The sequence below is a fragment of the Micropterus salmoides genome, unplaced genomic scaffold (genome assembly GCF_014851395.1).
Source record: "Micropterus salmoides isolate LMB-PRFRI ecotype aquatic unplaced genomic scaffold, ASM1485139v1 Ms_hic_scaffold_3, whole genome shotgun sequence".
NCBI lineage: Eukaryota > Metazoa > Chordata > Actinopteri > Centrarchiformes > Centrarchidae > Micropterus > Micropterus salmoides.
The window spans coordinates 21,941,977-21,961,557 of NW_024042261.1; the positions used below are offsets into that span (position 1 = coordinate 21,941,977).

The following is a 19,581-nucleotide window of genomic DNA, read 5'->3' on the forward strand; positions in this document are numbered from 1 at the left end:
ATCCATATAATGAATTTTAGAGCTCAAACTAACCAGGAGTATATAAAGTAGCTCCCCTCAATCAGATGTGTGAATATGTGTGAATGCAGCGGTAATAATATTCCAATAATATGACATACATATATATATAATACTATATCACTCAGGGGCCACTCTGACCTTGTGTGTGTACTTTTAAGTAGTGTTGTAGTCAAGACCCCCCAAATCGAGACCAAGTCAAGACCAAGACCAGAGTTTATCTTGGTCTTGACTGGTCTTAAATCCCGAGTCCTCAATGTCTGAGACCAAGTCGAGACCAAGACCGAGGGAGGGCGATACCGAGTCAAGACCAAGTCCAGTTCCCCACATTACATGACACACAATAAAATGTGGAACAAGATTATATGTACTTCTTAAATTGATCTGAAAGATCCACATTGCCATTAAAACACCCACATACAAACACTAAAGTGCAATTTATACTCCTGCGTCGAATCGACAGCGTAGCCCCCTACAGATGAAATCAACACAAGCATCTTTATTCAACACTCCTTTTCCACGCCTACCATCGCGGGAAGGGGGGATAGCCAACACTTTTTTAATTAGGGTTATTGGTTGCATTTGAAGCAATATGTTTTACATCCAATCAAAGTTAGGATGTTAACAAATAAATCCAACAATACAAAAGCAATTTATTGATATTCCCAAAGTTATGGTTGTAATGGGAATTTCATGAGTACCATCTTTAAAACACTGCCATATAACTAGTCTCACTAGGGGCCTCCAGCCTCTTGGGTATGGGGTCAATGGAAGGTAAATTTGTGTGATGCTTTCACATATGTCCAGAGGGGTCAGGACTTTAAATGGTTTAAGTGGCTTGACTGGTCTTGAAATAAAATCCTGAGTCCTCAATGTCCGAGACCGAGACAAGACCAAGTACAAATGTGGTCGAGTCTGAGACGAAACCAAGACCATCAAAAAGTGGTCTTAAGACCGGTCTCGAGTACTACAACACTACTTTTAAGGGCTTTGACTTGCAACAGATTATTTTTGCAGAGTGGTATTTCTACTTTTACTAAAGATCTGAGGAAATACATTCAAATACCCACACAGACAGTAATTCAGAGATGTTTTCTAAATCATGTATCAACAAATTTCAATGTGTTTATTTTCATTAGTAATGGTGAACATACAGTGAATAGGAAAACTGAAAACTCTCATGACATGATGGAGGTTTCATGATGAAAAGAAAACTCCCTGAATTGCAATAATGTGGGTTTCACCCGACAGCAGCATTACGTGACAGGTGCATTTGTGCTTGAGGGCACTTTGACTAAAGTTCGTAGATGTAAAAACATTCTTACAATTACAGTTTTCTGACCTCTACTGGTAAGAGGGCAAAATATAAAACTATAATCCACTGGCAAAGCAGCCTTGTCGAATTGTAGGGGCCTTTGACAGATGTCTAAAGGGTGTGCTGAGTAGTGATTCAGAATGAGTCACATTTTATTGCATTTTTACAACCTGTTCCAGTCTGTTCTTGTACTTTTATCCATGACAAATAAAAACATCAGTAAAGCAGCAGAGTCAAATCTTATTTACTCAAATCTTATTTGATTAAATTATACCAGTTGCTTGATTTAAGAACAGAGTTTGTGATGTTTTCCAACTACTATGATATTGTTTCCGATTTTTTGCTCTCGTCTTCCTTGTACAAGCCAGATGTTCAAAATGATTTTCCATAAAAGACTATTCTCCAGTCTTTGTGTCTGTTTATCCCTTCTGAGTCAAGACACAGATATTATAGTAGATATTTTTGTCACAAATTCTGCATAATATTAGCTGTTCTTTTACATAACTTTGACCAGTGACACCATAATTAAAAAATCACCGAGCTGTAATTTACTCAGATTTACAGTAGTTACTACCTGTGTGCTTTTAGCATTGTAGGATTTGGATCAGACCTGCTGACATATTAGATTCTCAGAGGTTATGAGTGTTGAATCATGACATTTTCATAGCAGGGTTCATCATTGACACTGACCACTGCGCCTTCATTGGCGATGACCTCAGTGAGACTCGCAGTGTCTCCAGCTGGTCCCACAGTCAGGTAGTTGCTTTCAATCCTTCCTGCACTGGGGTCACCACCCTGCCTTGTGTCTCCCTCAGCCCTCAGATCTGACCCTGAGTCAGCTGAAGCCACCTCTGGCACGCTCTGCAGAACGAACGACAATGGCCTTTTTGGAGTGCCACTCTCTGGTGGAGTGTCATTAGCGCCGGCTGTGTCAGTGGAGTTGAGAGAAGCATGCTTTCTTCTGATTGGCTTACATATGCCAACCTCCCCTCCTGGCGGCCCTCCCTGCTCCCACACACTCGCCCGAGCTCCGAGCTTCTTCCTGGGTGGTTTGGTGATCCCCTCAGGTGCCTTACGCTTGGGCCTTCCAGACTCCTGCTCCCTTTGCCTCTGGAGGCTGCCAAGTCGCCGTAGCATGGCCTGAACGGGTCCTTCAGAGCTCGACTCCAGCTTTGAAACAGGCTTACCTGCCTTACCTACCGTCACGTGCACTGTGGTGACTTTATTTGAGACCCCTACTTGAGTATCAGAGGCAGATGTTGGCAGCTGAGTCCCATTATGAGTAGCTGTGTTGGACATAGTCCGTCTTCGTCCTGATGCACCGGGTACCTGCAGCGTGGCCCGGGATGGAGTTCTTTCTACTTCCTGGTCCCCTACCTCATAGGTTGACTCCTGATTATCTGTCACCTGCACATCCACTTCATCTTTATGCTCCTCACCCTCAGCTCCATCTTCCTCCCCAGTTCTAGCTGCACTTGCCTGATTTTGGAGGGCAGAGAGCATCAAAACCCCCCAGGGTGACTTGGGCTTGTTGCGTGGGTGTCCAGGCAAAGCGCCAGGGTCCTGAGCCGAGCCACGCCTCTCCTTTGGGCTGAAGCGGGTGCCCTCTGCAAAAGAGACAGACGGCCGCTTGGATTTGGCGATGCTGGAGGTGCGAGGGATGTTGAAGGGCGCGGTGATGTCCTCACTGCTGAAGCTGGATGGGTCTAAGAACATGTTACACTTTGAGCTCATCTCCTGGAACTCGCCACCTGCCATTGCCGGGATGTCTGCCAGAGAGAAAGAGACAGAAGAAGTTCAGCGACATAAAAAGAGAGCTCACCACTAAAAGAGGGCAATGTAAAGTTTGGCGTGTCCATGTTCCCACCTTCCCTTGGAGGGACACAGTAGAGCGCCTCTCCCTCCTCCTCGTCAGTGTCGAAGGATGACCCCTCAGTCACCCAGCCAGAGGAAGGAGGCTCAATGAAGCTGTGGTTGAACGTCAGCTCTGGGTCATGGTGAGAGACTGTATGTGTGTGACATGAAAAATAGATTAGATTATAAAAGATAGGGACACATTTACTTTCTCAGGAGCTCAGATACTTTTCATTTAAGTAATTAGTAAAAATTTTCTTTTTTTTGTAATGTTATATACATTCTGTACTGAAAAGTCTGTCCATGTTGTGAGATATGATGATAAAAGATTACCATATGTATTACTGTATTATGCAGCATTATACTGTGAATACTGTGCTGCTGGACTGACCAGTGACACGAGGCAGGCCAGACGACCAGTTAGAGATGCAGGGAAGTGCAGCACCGATGTTTGCCAGGACTCTATAGACGTGATATTTCATCCGAACAGACAAGCCTCCATCCACCACAGTTTCCCTGGAAGAAAGAAGGTTACAATGGTTTAGATAGTCAGACTTTCACACTGTTGCACAGTGCCGTAGTTGAACTGAATGTCTTTCCACCACCCAAAAATGTCATGATAATATCACAATTACCAATTTTAAGGAAGAATTAAAAAGTTAATACTTCCAGAGTCTGGGGAGTGTTACATAAATATGGTCCTGTTTGGGCTTATACAGTATCCTAAGTGGATATGAATGTTGATAGAGGGAAGTGAGGTACAGACCTGTCTTTGCCATCATCAGGTCCTCCTCCACAACACAAACAGCAGCAGAGCACAGCAAGGAGCAACAGGAGCAAAGGAATCAGCACGCCCGCTATTACAGAACCTCTGACACCTGATACACACACACGCATCAAGAAACATGTGATGCCCTTCAGGCTCATACACTAATCCATGCACCAGTATACACAGATACATTTTGATGGATGGATGGACAGACGGATAGACGGACATACTGTTGGGACAGGCACCAGAGACTGGGTGGCACCGCACCCCCTCACCACAGTAACAGGCAGAGGAACAGTTGGGGCCAAACTGCAGGGCGGGGCAGCTGCTGTTACAGCTGGGAAAAAAACATAAAACCATGTAATTACACTACAGCAAAAAAAATGTGTATGAACACTGAATCATGATTTTAGTGACTAATAAACATTGCAGAGTCATAGAGAAGAAGATTAAAAGGACCATAATGGAGGTTAATCTGCTAACCTCAAATTACATTTACTGAACAACTTTGTTTTATACACTTAAATTACATGTGTCTTGGTTTCAAAAGTCCCCTTCTTCAGGCTAATTCCCATGAATCTTTTCATGTTTGAGGACTGTTTGTCCTCAACAGCACTGCAGTCCATGACTGCAAAGTGCTATTTGGATGCCAGAGGTTCCTTGAACGCACCAGCAAAGAAGATCCATGCTCGCAACGGCATTACTACTTATATTAAGGTTGACAAACATAAAACAGTAATGTACGTTTCAGTGTAGTGGTTAATGGATTAAAACTAAATCTTTCAAAACAAAGGTATAGTGTATGTATCATTTAGCTGCCTAGACTAAATTTACTAGTTAGATCTGTTTAGCTAATAATGTGGTTAAAGACTGTGTATCCATATTTTAAAGCATTTCTCTCAGTTTAAGAGGAATAAGAATCTGCTGACACCGCGGCCATTTTCAGGCTTTCATAACAACAAGAGGCATGACTAAAAACCAAAACATAAAGTGAAACTGTTTCATTTTAGTTTATCCTACTTGTGTAGCTATCACAAGAATAATGCTGTCAACGAAGTGTGTTGGTGTGGCTGGTTAAATGATCTGTGTGTGTGTGTGTGTGTGTGTTTTTTAAACTATAACTATGTCCAAAAACGAAACACTGCTTTCATTTGCTCACCTCTCTCCCTGAAAGCCTGGCTGACAGACACATCTTCCTGTCACGTGATGGCAGTACCCGTGGAAACAAGGGCCACACGGGAAGCTGCAGCCGTCTCCAAACGTCCTGTTCGAGCAGGCCTCCTCACACCTGGCGAGAGGGAGCGATGATGAAAATGGTAATAGGCATCAATCTGACCGAGAGTTCATTTTCTAATCCTAAACATCAGCCTCACTACATGTGTAACTATTTCAACTGATTTTAGTCTTGTTCACTTTTATGTGGATATTTGTCCCACACATGTATCAATCCATTTAAAGTATACACACTCTTTAGAAATGTGAAGCAAAGACAAGATCAACGAGCATTTTCACACAACTTTTAATCATTATAAAAGTAATGTATTTGACTGATGTACTTTTAAGCTAGATGTTCCTCCTTCCAGGCCGCTATCTGCATCCATTTCCACAAAGTATGAAAATCAATCAATGAACTTGTTTGCTTATTCATCACATGTTGTCAGTGAATGGCAACAAAGTAGTGAGCTGTGACCAGCAAAAACAAAAGCTGTATGCACCAATAGGGAAGTGTTTTCACTTCCCAGATAGATGATAATGTACCTTTGGACAGAAATAACTACTATTAAAATAACTATGACAGACTGACTTAGAAGCATGTTGAAATCTCTGCAGGTTCATTTTCATAACAAGGTGAAAGAAATGGTAACCAACAGATGACTGAGATGTAGATGCTGATATCGTATGGTATATGTTCTCAAACTTTGGGTTGGGACCCAGTATGGGGTCGCTTGATATGCTGACAGGGTTGTAGGATATTTCTAAGACTGAAGAAGTTTGCTGATCTTATGTTGATGTATTTTAATAAAACATTTATAAAGTAAGAGGTAATTATTATTATTATTATTATTATACATGTCAACTCTATAATTGCCTTGTCTCATGATGTATTTTGTAAAATGGTTGGTTGTAATATAATCATTGTATTGTATTGTATGTAGTCATTTGTTAGACTAAAACCTGAAAAACCAAATGATGCGATAACCTTCGCTGTAACTTAAAAACAGCATGGTCATGTATGGGTCAAACGCGCATGCGCACCTGGGTCCAGTCCATCCAGGGTCACACCTCCAACATCTCCCAGTTTTTGGTTCACAGGGTTCATTATTTCTGCAACGTGGACAATTCTCCTGACAGCCGTCACCGTAATAACCAGACGGGCACGAGCGGTCGCAGCGTGTACCATTCCAGCCGGGCTCACAGGCATCACAGGCACCATCAGTGGGAGAGCAGAGCTGGTTGTCTTTGCAGAAACCACAGCTTAGGACAGGAGATACAAACAGAAAGAGAGAGACAGAGAGAGAGAGTTAACATTGACACAGGTATTTAAAACAAACTAATGTATCCTACGTTACACCTACCTCATTTTACAACCACTGCCATACTTCCCAGCTTCACAGGGCTTGTTGCAGAAGAGACCCTGGTACCCCAGGTGGCACAGGCACTGCGCGTTGGCTGGGTCACAGCTGCTGTGTTTGAGGTCACAGTTACATCGCCGGTCACAGCTGGGTCCCCACCAGCCTTCCTCGCAGTCACACACACCGGTACGCTCATTACATGCCGACAGGTAGCAGTTGCAAGTGACGGGACATTTCATACCCCAGTAGCCCCTCTTGCAGTTACACCGGCCTGTTAGCTGGTCGCAGCCGGGGCCAACAGATCCTTCGCTGACACACTGGCACGGTTTGGAGCAGGATGGCGTCCACCAGCCCTCGTTGCAGGTGCAGTTACCGTGGACGGGGTGGCAGTGGCCATGCCGGGCGCACTTGCAGGCGTTCTGGCACAGCGGACCCCAGCGGTTAGGGTTGCAGGTGCACTCACCCGTGACGGGGTGACAGCGGCCATGTGGGTGGCACTGACACACCTGGCGACAATCTGAGGCCCAGAACTCAGGAGGACAGCCTGACCAAACACAGAGAATACATGAAATGCATAATACTGGGCAAAAAACACGGTGTGTGGAATGTAAGGACATTTACTCAAGTACTATACTTCAATATTATATAATACAGAGACTAATATTGCAGTTTCTACATTTGACAGTAGTAACTTGCGACTTTTCATAAATAAAAATACGTAATAAGTAAAATACAATGTGTTGTTGAAAACCACTGGCCCCTTAACTTTTTAACTTTTTTTCCTGATGTATTAATAACAATAATGTGCTAGTATAATACAATATAAGGCAATTTTTCTGAAGAACAAGTACTTTTACTTTTGATACTGTAATTACAGTTAGCTGATAATACTTCTGTACCTTAAATAGGATTTTGAATGAGGTATTCCTTTTAATGCTTTTATATTGTTGTATTGGTATTTAGATGTAAGTTAAAGATCTGAATACTTCTTCCATCACTGGTTTCTTACAATAAATGATCTTGCAGTGAGTCACGTTATTGTTGTTTGGTATTTAAATAATCTTTTCATTTAGCAAAGGGGTCAGTGAGCCACATTATACAGTGTGTGATAAACCGGAGCAGGTCAAATGCTATTTATGAGAAACATTTACAGTTTTATGATATTAGTATCAACTTAAGTCACTTTATGCAAAACTGAAATACTTGCAATATGTGCATTGTAAATCAAACTGACAAAACACACACATCAGTTAATTAATGCTAAACAGCTCCTGTTGTTCAGTGTGACTCACGTGTTTTACAGTGAGCTCCGTAGTAGCCAGGTGGGCAGCGACACACTCCAGGATACACACAGATCTCATCCTTCAGGCAGGCCTGCTCACCCTCACACACAGCTACTCACACACACACACGCGCACGCACACACACACACACACACACACACCGACAGACATTCAGCATACCAGCGAGTGAGAAATCAGGACAACACAGCAAATATGTAGGCAGTAAAAAGCATAATTCCTGCAGAATGCTTTCCATTTGAATAGTTAAAACTCACGTATAGTGCACTCCTTTCCCTCTTGACGCCATCCAGTGCAACAAACCAGGGTGGAGGGGTCCCTGAATATACAGAAAATAATAAAAACTTAGCAAATAAAACAGCCAGCTTGGTCTGTTAACTTTAACGAAATAATTAAAAGGAAAAGAAGATATAGAATTTAGGCTGTATTCAGACCAATCCAGCAAAGTCCAACAGTCCTTGAGAAATACCTACAATTTGTCACAGGAATACTACTCACTCAGAAAAATACTCAATTGACACAGCAGTGAAAAGATAACAGGCGTGAGTGAAGGTAAAGTTGAAGTGTACCTGATATTGTGGCAGACGTTCCTCCCAGCAGGATCCAGTGTGTGTGAGGACAACGAGCAGCAGATCAGAGCACTCAGAGCTCCAAGGAGAACCCTCATCTCCACACCAAATCCAAAACCAAATATCTTTCTGGCTCACGTCTTTATGTCCAGACTGCTCCTGGCTTTTTTTCTATCTTTTCAGCTTGTTCTCCTTCCAGTCAGAGGGCGCACAATGAAAGGCAGTATCTCTCTTTCTGTCAACCCTCCAACCTTCCCTCCTTCCCATTCTCTCTCTCTCCTGTGAGTCGTCTTGTGGCTCCACTGCAGCCAGAGAGGTCGATCCCCTGTGTTTCCTCTTCCCATTTCCTGGGGAAGTCAGAGTCACTTCCTTCTATTCAGCCAGACACAGAGCTTTTTAAAGATGGACGAACACGAACACACAAAACTCGCCGCACACACTGGTGGGACACAGGCAAACACAGACAAATACACCCCTGATATCACCTTTTTCCCAGAATCTATTGTTGACAATCTTCCAGGGCATGATGAAGCCTTCATCCTCCTCATATATGATCACGTGAACACTTACAGCTCCTGTAAAGAAACAGTAGGGTGTGTTTTGTTCTTGAATGAAGGAAAAAAATGCACTGAGATCAGTTTGATGTTCAATCCAATGTGTTTAATGGATTTGATTGGATCTTAAGACCTCGCTATCACAGAGAAACTCCACATTATGATTTGTTTTATCACATTTCATCAATAAAATTCCCTCACATCCTAAATGACATCTTAGATCTGCTTTCGTCTGTGAAAACGTTCCATTAAAAACATTCTTACAAAAATAAATTGCGAACACTATTTCAGGAAAACGTGATCTGATTGGAAGGTCATACATTGTCTCTCAACAAATACAACACCAATGTGTCATTGTCTGAGTGTGAGTGCTACCGTCAGACATTTACAGGGAACAGAGGGGTCAGACAGAGTGAGTGTGGTTACTTTGTGGCAACTCGTCAGCTAATGTGGGAACTAAAAAAAATAAATATAAACACGGTATTTCTCATTTCCACAAGGAAGCTCATTGCTTCCTTTTAATGTGAAGTAACCAACAGGCAGAAGTCTGTTCCACACACACGTACACATGCACATTTATGGCACCACCCTCAAAGAAACACCAGCCAAAGGCTTTGGCTCTGTGCAATGACTCAAAACAATACAAGCAGCAAGTTAAGGCTTAAGGGGTTAAAATGCACTCACTGCTGGAACAGGCTGGTATTATGACTACAACTTTCTTTTTTTCCTTTTGAGCATACAAGTGCTTAAAATCATGAAAAATACACGAGTAAACACTTTAAACAATTAAAATACATGTCTTCAAAATTCCCCCACTGAGGTAAAGGTTTCATGATACAGTTGTGGTAAAATATATAGTAATAAAACACCCTCTTAATACCTTAATATACTGTTCTCCATATTACAAGTGGAGAGTTTGATTTCATAATATATACCTTTGTAATGTCTTTGGTGTTAAATTGTTTGAGGATCTATTGGCATATATCATAAATAAGGAAGCATCTTTTTATATTTATTTTGAAGAAAGTATCCCTCTTAATACTGCAGTACGCTGTGTACCACATGTTTTGTAGTTAAATAGTTTTCCTCCTATTTATCACTTCTATGAAAAAGTCAGGGGATTTGGGGCAAGAGTGAAAGAAACAAAAAGGAAAGTGAAAGTAATTATGATCAAAATAAAAAGCAAAAGAGAAAGCTGAAGAGTTTGTTTAAAAAGGTGGACACTTTCTCTTTCCTCACACTCACATAGTGCTTTTGTGTTATACACACTGGGGCTGCATTCAAATGTCCAACCAGATTTTCTGTTGTGACAGAGGTGAAGAATGTCTGTTTCAGATCACATGGGAGACAATCTTGGGGAAATCTCTGTGGTCAGTACCAGGCTCAAGGGCACGGTTGCTGCTCCGTCTCATCCGTGGCTTCTGAGTCGCCAATGATTTCCCAGCTGGAGGCTGAGTTGCTCATGTGGGTGGGGCTCCGGCTGCTGCCCGACCGAGTCAGGAAGCCGAAGCTGCAGCCGACAGAGTAGAAAAGACGGGCTTGAGGTTAAGATCTGTACTCAGGGATAACAGCTAAATATAGAGATCTCAGGACAGTGACAGAGAGAGAGAGTTTAAACCGATGCATTGAGTCACAAATGATGTCTGCGGTGTTCCTCATTTAGTTTTTATGGCTCTTTTTTATTCTTGCTTCACATTCATTGAGGGTTACAGTGCAACATGCCACAGTTGTTTAGAGTTTAATTGATCATTCATCTTCAGAAATGCTCTCTACTTGTTTCTCTTTGGAGATTCTGGGCAACAAAAAAGACCCAGCTGTATTTTCAGTCCTGACCAAAAACATGAACGTGAGTCTGAACATATTACTAAAGTACTGTAAGAAACACTGTCAACACTGTAAGAACATATTAAGTTAAAGCATTACGCTTCAATTGGTAAATCCTCAGGGTTCACATCCCTCCCATGCTTCAAGCAAATGGCATCAAGATAATCCTGTGCAGAGAATCGCTGTCTGATCTCTGTCATTAGTACACAACCAAGGTTATCGTAAACGAAGACGAACGGAATAACGAAAACTAGATGAGAAAAAACATTGCCGTTAACTCAAATAAAAACGAAGCTTTACAAAAAAAACGATAACTAACTAAAACTATGTTGTAGGTTTGCAAAACTAACTAAAAGTAACTAAAATGAAAGAGTAAAAGTCCTTACTTTTCGTTTATTTATTTATTTATTTCAGAGAACCGAAGCCTACATTTCAAGTAGTGATCTGTGGATCGTTCCTAAAGTATCGATATTTCTGATACCAACGTTTCCTGCTCTAGGATCGATACACATATAAAAGGATCGATATCTAAAGTCATTTGGAGTGAGTGTGTGTTTTATCATAAGTATCTTACTGTCACCAGGATGGTCTAACTACTAGGTTGATAGGAACTACTTTTCCTTCCGCCTGTCAAAGTCATGCTTGCGCTACGGCTCTGTGACCGAGCTTCTATGAAGTGAGCCGCTGAAGCCCTTTACATTTCCCGAGATTGAATACTGACTCTGGCTGACTGTAAAAACAGTCATGTCTGGCTGTATTTTAGTTGTGAAGGTAATAATGTTGCTCTGTGTGATGTGTGTGCAAAGTCAGTGAAATACTTTGGCAACACCGCAAACTTTGCTAAATATCTGAGATTAAGTCAAAATAATATGATGATGTTATGAAGCAGCAGTTCTGAGCAGGATATTTTCATTATAATTAAAGAATATGACAGTAGTTTGATTATTTTGAATTGGTATGGCTACAGCCTACTCCTTATTTCTCTAATAAATACTGAAACGGGAGAGGGAGGTCACATTAAACTAGAAATAAAATATGTAAAAAGTATTGGTATCGGCAATACCAGCCTGGGTAAGTTGTACTCACAGGTTTCGAATGCGTGACTCAGTCGGTTTTCCACTGCCGTCAACTTCTGTACCATCTACTTCTGTCTGCCCAAACAAAGAACTCCTCTCTTCCTCGTCACTGGAACAACAACAACAAAACCGTGTTCTCTTCTGAACATATTTCTACATCGACCCATTATTTCTGGATATAACAAAATTGTGTTGTGTGTGTAGGTGCGGTGTGTGTATTTAAGAGACCTGCTGCTGCATTCGCTCACAGGAATTCCCAGCATCTTTGCCTTAATGAGTGTTCTCCTTTTTTTGATGGCAGAGCGGACAGCTTCTAACAGGAAACCTGGACACCTCTCTTCATTCAGGATCTCCCTGCACAGACACGCAAACATATTCATCCACATGTAAACAATGCGTCAGAGGTAAGAAACTACATCATCCACATACCCAACAATCAATGTATCTACATTTAAACTAGCCTCAATTTACTAATAAACGTCAGAACTAAAAGACGTCCTCAAAAGGAAGTAGACCCACCTCTGATAGTAGCTGAGCTCCTCCTGCACCAGGAAGAGGTTTGTTTTGAGCTCGTTCCTCTCGAAAATGATGTCTCGCACCTCCTTCTTGGTGAAGCACGGCTGATCGGGATCCTTATGGTCAACCGTCGGCTTTTCCTTTGCCTCACGAGCTGTTTGACTTGGATTGGACTGATGGGAGAAGGGAGAGTCATCAGGTCATACAGACTACTAAAATGCTGATAGTTTGATCTGGTTGGTGTAGATTTGAAAGAAGATGTTAGTTGATAAGTAGCTCAAGCTTTACATTCACTTTCTAAATCTTGTCTAGAACATTTTAGAATGAGTGAAGCAGTAGAATAAGTTAATTGTCCCACAACGTCACACATTTACTTTGAACTGCATAAATAAACGTAACAAAAGCTAATCTGCGCAAGGCCCCTTTTATAGACAAGTAGATGTGAGACATAAGACTTCATGTGAAATATATATAAATCATCATGTGTAAGATGCATGCATACAGGGCTGTTGCTGTTGGTTCTGTCCAGCTGTGCTTGGAGGTTTTCTATCTCTTTGTTCTTCTCTTTCAGGTCGGCCTCCATGTCAGCCTTCCTCTCCACAGTGGTCCTCAGCTGGGCCTGCATCACATTCTGCTTGTGTCGCAACTCCGCATTCATCTTCATGAAGCGCTCCAACTGCTCCTGGAGCTGGACGCACACACACACACACACACACACACACAAACACACGAGCAGTTGCAAGTAGACCTACTAAACAGGTTTAAAGTCCCATCATATATGAATATAGTTCAACCGAAAACAAACAAGCCAGGCCTGAACCTAGGGGAGAAGAGGGGAAGGAAAGAAACCACACAATGTCGACACAAGTGTAGCATTCATTTTAAGGGTGAAAAAAAATGTAGGCAGCCATTTGAGCAAACAGAGAAACTGGTTCAGTTGACCATGAGTTGTTTTTTTCAGCCTTTCACTCAAGTCAACTGACTGCAAAACATTAACAAATACACACCCAGTAATGTGTGCTATTTAAACCATGTGGTACACATGCCTTGACACACACACACACACAGCAGCTGGGTGGGGGTGAAAAGTCTGTGCAGACTTGTCTTAAATGCAGCTTAATCCACAACCACTAACTATGTGTATAATCACTTCCCTCTTTCCCTGATAGTGAACACACTACCTTACATTACATAATGTGTTATTTGATTCTGCCTGTGATACATGACTGTTTAATTATGTGCGTATTTTACAAGGCTCTATGTACAAATATATAAAAATCATAATCTTAGCGTGACAGTAACATAATAAACACTACTGTTATGAGAAAAGCCAACATGCCTTTAAGGAAGCCAGCCTTTGTAGCCACAGCCATATATACTATAAAAGTTTATGTGTCCACGTGTTACAGCAGATCAGCAAAGGTGACAGCTACCTCAAGGCTTTTCTTTCCAGTCTAATGAGATTGTGTCAGTGTGCATGTGCAGACTGTGTTTGTGTCTGCTTACCGCCTCCACCTCTTTGGAGATGGCGGTTATCTCCTGGACTTTGGCCCGCAGCTCATCTCTCTGCTTGTCCACCACCTGCTTCAGCTTCAGCATCACCTCTCGCTCCTGCTGCTGGACACGGTCTGCACACACACACAGACACACATACACACACAAACACAAACACACACACACAGGGTAAGACAAAGAAACCTGTTTTGTGTAAAACCTTTTTCTATCCCTCTTTGCAATGATGGAATAGGTAGTGTATTCTTACATTATATGGTTAATTGATGATCTGCCATTTTGACTAATCTATAATGTAATAAACTAACCATGGGAAATGCAGAAAGTTGAGTGATACAGTGCATACAGGGTATGAAGACATACATCAAAGCTGGATATTTTCATTATAGCCAATCCTACCATTTACATGGTAAAAGAAATATGACAATAGTAATTCTTCTGAGACAGTTAAACTATGTAAATACAGTGGTCAGAGTATACTGCAAGCCCTCTTCTCCTTTAAGAAAATGTATAACAATCAACATGAAACAGATGAAATAATCACATAACAAGTTATTAACATATGACCTATGATTAACTACTTTAATCAAAGTGTTGCAGAAGTGACAGAGGATACATACTTCTAGGTTCAAGTTCACCCAAATCACAAAAAAAAATCTCTTGCTTGCTTCTTGTGTTTTCTTGCCAGATAGTTTTGGTTTTATGTGCCCAAGTTCTTATCCCACCATGTACTGTAAAGGTAAATAGAATTTCGTTTGTGGTGCTCACAGCAGTGGAAAAAAAAACATTTGGAAAAGTTTTTTTCCCGGATTACAAATGCCTATAAATTAGGATAAGCCACAGAGCAGTTTTCATAGGAACTATTATTTTACTAAAACGTCTAACAGCGAGGTCTGTGGATTATCCAGAGTGAATGAGACACTGTGTTCAGAAAGACATTTTACTGTTGAGTTTCTCAGATGTATTTCTGTAATGCAAACATACCACAAATAACATTCATGACAGACATGTCTGATGTGGATATCTCAAAACTTGAGCAAATAAAAACAAAGCTATCGCTCAGCTACATACCATTCATGACTATTCATGGAGAGATGTTTTTTGGTTTTTCAATGATCTGAACAAAGAGAGCCTTTGAACATGCTGGCGCTGCAGCACGGTGTGCCTTTTAAACTATAATTTAGTCCCATACACTTCAATTCTTGTACTGAAATAATCAACAGCACATGTGAACTTCACCTCAGCTGAATGAATTGTGGGAGCCCGATAGCAGTCGCAGTTATCACATGAAATTCATGATCACATTCACCTGCCACATGGCCTTTGTCAAATAAATCACAAGAGTTTTAAAACATTATGTTTCCTTCCAACAAGAGAACGAGTCAGGCAAAAGCGACTCCCCCCTCTGGGTCACATTACCGTGGTGAGTTTTCAGTATGCTGAAATGTATCAGTGAACACAAGCGAAGCTGGGATGTAGGATCTTTTCTGTTTCACTTTGTTAAACAAATTATTAAACAAAACGGATGAACTATATGTCAAATGTAAATGATGTGCACCAACAGAGCATTACAGTTATGCTTTTCTTACAAAATATGGACTATCTAAGAAGTAAAAATACAAACCTACTCTGCAAATATTTACTTTTTCTGTTTTTTTCCCAGTGCATCGTCTTTATGAAACAACCAGTTTGACTGTGTTAAACATCAGTGTTTATCTGTCAACCAGCTGCATTGAATCTGTATAGAAATGGGTGGAGAAGCATTTTTCACAGAAAGTAGAGTTACATACATTTGCATTCTTGAACTGGAGAAGTAAATCTACATAACCAAATGGCCCTGAGATTGATATGCTTGTTTAAAGAAGAGCTAATGGGGGGAAAAAACCCTAAGATTCCGTAGTATATTCAGTAGTATAAACAATACGTAGTGTAGAACCATGAAAGGCTGCTTTTAAACACACAGTCCAGATAGCAAGACCCATAGCATATTTTACATTTAACTTTAAAATCCTAACCTTCCTGTGCATGGCTGCCCTTTAGCCTGCTCTGCAGCTCCTCCCTGTCCTCCAGCAGCTGTTGCACCTGGACCTGCAGCTCCTCACACCTCCTTCTCCACTGCTCCTCCTTCTGCTGCAGCTCCTGCTTGAGAGGATGGGATACAGACTGTAAATGCATAATCTCATGGAAATGGTACTAAACTTTCTGGAAAAAACAAGAGCTGATGTAACTGCCCCTTGTGCTGTTCAAATCTCTTGAGCATGTAGGAATTTGACTATGGCAAAATAGGATCTGTTCAGGCGGGTGTGTCATTTGTAGTGAAGTCATTATGGATGTTTTGTTGAAACGGTTCCAAGACAAATCAACAGCAAATCCATTTACTTTCTCAGCAATGATTTTAACAAGCTGTCATGTCCACAGTGCACTGAAATAATTACAAACCATTTAAAAGATTGGTTGCCACAGTTTCACAACAATAAAAACAATTGTTGTAAACAATTACATATACTACTATGGCAAACTCATGCTGTGGAAGAACAGTACCACTTCCCTCTGCATGTACTGTCCTAATGTCACAGCAGCATAATAGTTCAAACTGTATGAATTTCACACTTTATAACACTGCAGCATGAACCGTACGAATAAAGAGTATTCATGTTTAAAGCCCTGTTACTATGTTGTACTTTTCAGTTTTTGGAACGCTGGCATTTGTGCGGCTTTTTATTATTTTATTTTGTGAGACTTTAAACTTTTACTCCATTACAACTAAAGTATTAAACAATTATTTGACACCCACATTGCTGTGTGTTTACTTTACAGAATGAGGTTTTACAACAGACTGAAGGCCAGATTAACCTGCTTGGGGGTGTCCAAGGCAATATTCAGCTGCTGGGGTCCCATTAAGCCCTGATATCATGCTTTAGAGACTGTATACCGTTACTGCCAATCAAAGTTTACGTTAACTGAATAGCAACAAACCACATATGCTAACTTACACTATTAATTACCCAGTGAAAATGCCCTGGGGCCCAGTGGCCCACTTTACTCTGTTAGCCCAGTAGTGTAACGTTACACTTTACAATAAGCTGCTATACCACAAACCCCATCAACAATAGTGATTTTTGTAAATCCATATCATTAAAGAATGAATAGTCTGCTTTAACTTTGATACTTGGCATTCAAGTGAATTTAGGCTAACGTTACCGTTAGCTAGCTTATTTTTAGCTAAGGTAGCTTAATGTTATAAATTGCATTGTCCTACTCCTACTAAAGATAATTAGCTAAAATCACTGCTGTGTCGCATTACAGTTTTAAACATTTTACACGAATCACTGGTAACATAGGAGGGAAAAAAAATTCTGACAACATTTTCTAACCTTCATTTACAACTGGTTACAACCCCGCTAACGTTAAATAACTGCCAAATAACTGTCGTGCAGCGGTTGCCTTGACGATTCAGACACGGCAGGTATTTCAGCTCAAAGTTGGCAACATAAATCACTGATATCAATCAGATTGGCAGCCACTGTGAGTGATATCACTAGTTACTACTATTACTGTTATCGTTTATATATCAGATAACGGTTCAGATAATAAAAATCAATACAGTGTAAGAATTTAATACGCTCCATACAAGTCTATAATGTTTATGTTTTGGCTCCGTTTGGAAGGCGTCGCCCACGTAAATTGTTAACGTTACTGTAACGTAACGTTAGCTTGTCTCTGGCCTGCCTGTTAACTGTTGGTCACGACCTATGGTAACGACACAATAACGCAGTCGTTACTACGGTTTAATTGACGCACTGTAACAAAATATATTTGACCTAGGATAACGTTAACAGGGAATAGCGCCGTTGGCATAGTGTTTGCAAAATGCTGGAGTGATTAAAAGCGCCCATGTCTGTCTCACCCGTATTTCATTTTTATCGTTGCCCTCCTCGCTTTCTTTCCCCGTGCGTTTCTTCTGCTGTTGCAGCTGTATCGTCTCGAAGGTCTTGAGGAGTTCCTCTTCCTTCAGTTTGTGAGCATGGTTCCTCGACGCGAAGCTCTCCAGCAGCTCCAGCACTTTCACTATTTTCGGCACCAGACCCACGACGCTGTCCTTGCCACAGCCGTCGATCAGTTTCTCCACCTCGGCGCCGATCAGCTTGGCTATTTCATACACGTCGTCCACAGTTAGAGCCGAGAAGGTCCTGTCAAAACAGCCCTCTGTGTTTCTGCTCTCTGACTGTGCTTCAGGTTCCTCCATGTCCGGACAGCTTAGTTCACATGCTCTGTCTCAGCTATCGAAACTGACAGTAGCTCGTCAGCGCAACATGACGGCCGGCCGTAAAACAAGACGATTATATAGAAGTGAAAACAACAAACTAGTTGCTGGTGGAAAGTTTAAAGTGCGTGTACTGTTGAGCCCGCGCTACTGACACGCCTGGACTTGACCTGCTCCTCTTCCAACAACACGTCACGCATCTCTTTACTTTATAGACATATTAACTCAGCCTGCATAAAAAATAATACAAGGACATCGAGTACTCCGCAATGCCATGTACTACAAGGCTGCCTGCACGGTCCAGCACACTAGTGCTCCTGCAGTGTCCAAGATCCTCCTACTTTTCTGACCAATGTAATTCGAGTATACCCACACATCTACATGTAGAAACTAGCCTGCCAGGTCGAGCATACTGATGCATGCACTAGAGCGTGAACATTGAATTTCCTCCAGATCTGCAGTCAGAAAACGCCGACCTATAACTGTCCAATCAATGTCAACCACACAACTAAAATAAAAGTAGTTTGGTAACAGTTTACAACACAGCACACAAACCTGTGAGTAGTTAAGGAGGACCGACCTGATAATTGCTAAAATGTATTTCCAATAATAATATTTAACTTTATAGATGATAAGGGTTTGTTACTAGAGATCAGACAGAGATAATATACTAATGAATCATTAGTCAATATGCGAATTTCTTGATTGACTCGTCAGCCACTGAGCTGCACTAAACTAGTAATGACATTAGTCATTACTTAATCATCAGTTAGCGTCCAAGCAAAGTGATATGAGGGGGACCCATGAAGGTTAATTAATGGTCAGGTAGTCATGCGGTAAGAGGGATTACTTAATATAATTACTCACTTTACTTGAGGCTGCACAGAGAGTAACTAACGGTCAATTAATGAGCTCAGATGCAGTTAATGGGGGAGAGAGTGGTAAGTATCTCCTTTCACATATTTATGAACTAAGCATTATGTAATTATTAATATAGTTGAGAAGCATTATGTAATGATTCAGTATTATTGGATCTTAGTCTGCTCTCTAGTAACTCACCATTGTCTATAAAGTTGTCAATTCTTAGATTTCAGGAATTACTCATTAACAATTAATTATCATGTCATTCTGCAATCTCTCCTTGGGAACAACTAAATCTAAACAGGATAAGCTACAACATAAATTTCTTATACCAGAGAAAAGAGGCAGTAAAGAGAAGGTCCTTTAAGAGCAGGCCCTGTTTTTGAGTCCCTCTCTGGTATAAATGCTGAAGTGTGCTTGAGCAGGAACCAAACCAAGCTGAGTGCTTTACTGTAGGCGGTGTTGACCTCTCACCTTACTGAAGAGGGAAACAAGCTAAAAGAAAAAAAGTCACCCTTTTACAGTCAAAAACCAGCAAATGCTCGACTCTTCTTCTGGTTACACATCTTGCAGTT

The 19,581-nt window shown here is 41.2% G+C and overlaps 2 protein-coding genes across 4 annotated transcripts; both read right to left on the reverse strand.

The window, feature by feature from the left end:
• Nucleotides 1-980: 980 nt before the first annotated feature.
• scarf1 (scavenger receptor class F, member 1) lies at nt 981-8,987 on the reverse strand. 2 transcript variants are annotated; one of them, XM_038693073.1, is made up of 12 exons: nt 8,885-8,987; nt 8,400-8,771; nt 8,088-8,149; nt 7,822-7,923; nt 6,533-7,073; nt 6,213-6,431; nt 5,116-5,244; nt 4,187-4,293; nt 3,954-4,065; nt 3,579-3,703; nt 3,201-3,338; nt 981-3,102 (listed from the first exon to the last, which is right to left on the reverse strand). In XM_038693073.1, exons 2-12 carry the CDS (start codon nt 8,495-8,497, stop codon nt 1,970-1,972), a joined length of 2,766 nt encoding a protein of 921 aa, XP_038549001.1. In that variant the 5' UTR covers nt 8,498-8,771; nt 8,885-8,987; the 3' UTR covers nt 981-1,969. The 2 variants fall into 2 exon arrangements, with proteins under 2 accessions (XP_038549001.1, XP_038549002.1); XM_038693074.1 differs by having other exon boundaries at nt 8,400-8,746; nt 8,885-8,980.
• A 50-nt stretch (nt 8,988-9,037) lies between these two features.
• On the reverse strand, nt 9,038-18,456 carry LOC119882810 (Rab interacting lysosomal protein). Of its 2 annotated transcripts, none has more exons than XM_038693075.1 (8): nt 17,789-18,456; nt 15,897-16,023; nt 13,876-13,997; nt 12,872-13,057; nt 12,373-12,542; nt 12,082-12,207; nt 11,864-11,962; nt 9,038-10,463 (listed from the first exon to the last, which is right to left on the reverse strand). In XM_038693075.1, the coding sequence occupies exons 1-8, from the start codon at nt 18,125-18,127 to the stop codon at nt 10,337-10,339; spliced, it is 1,296 nt and encodes a 431-aa protein (XP_038549003.1). In that variant the 5' UTR covers nt 18,128-18,456; the 3' UTR covers nt 9,038-10,336. The 2 variants fall into 2 exon arrangements, with proteins under 2 accessions (XP_038549003.1, XP_038549004.1); XM_038693076.1 differs by having other exon boundaries at nt 15,897-16,020; nt 17,789-18,453.
• Between the last annotated feature and the right edge of the window lie 1,125 nt (nt 18,457-19,581).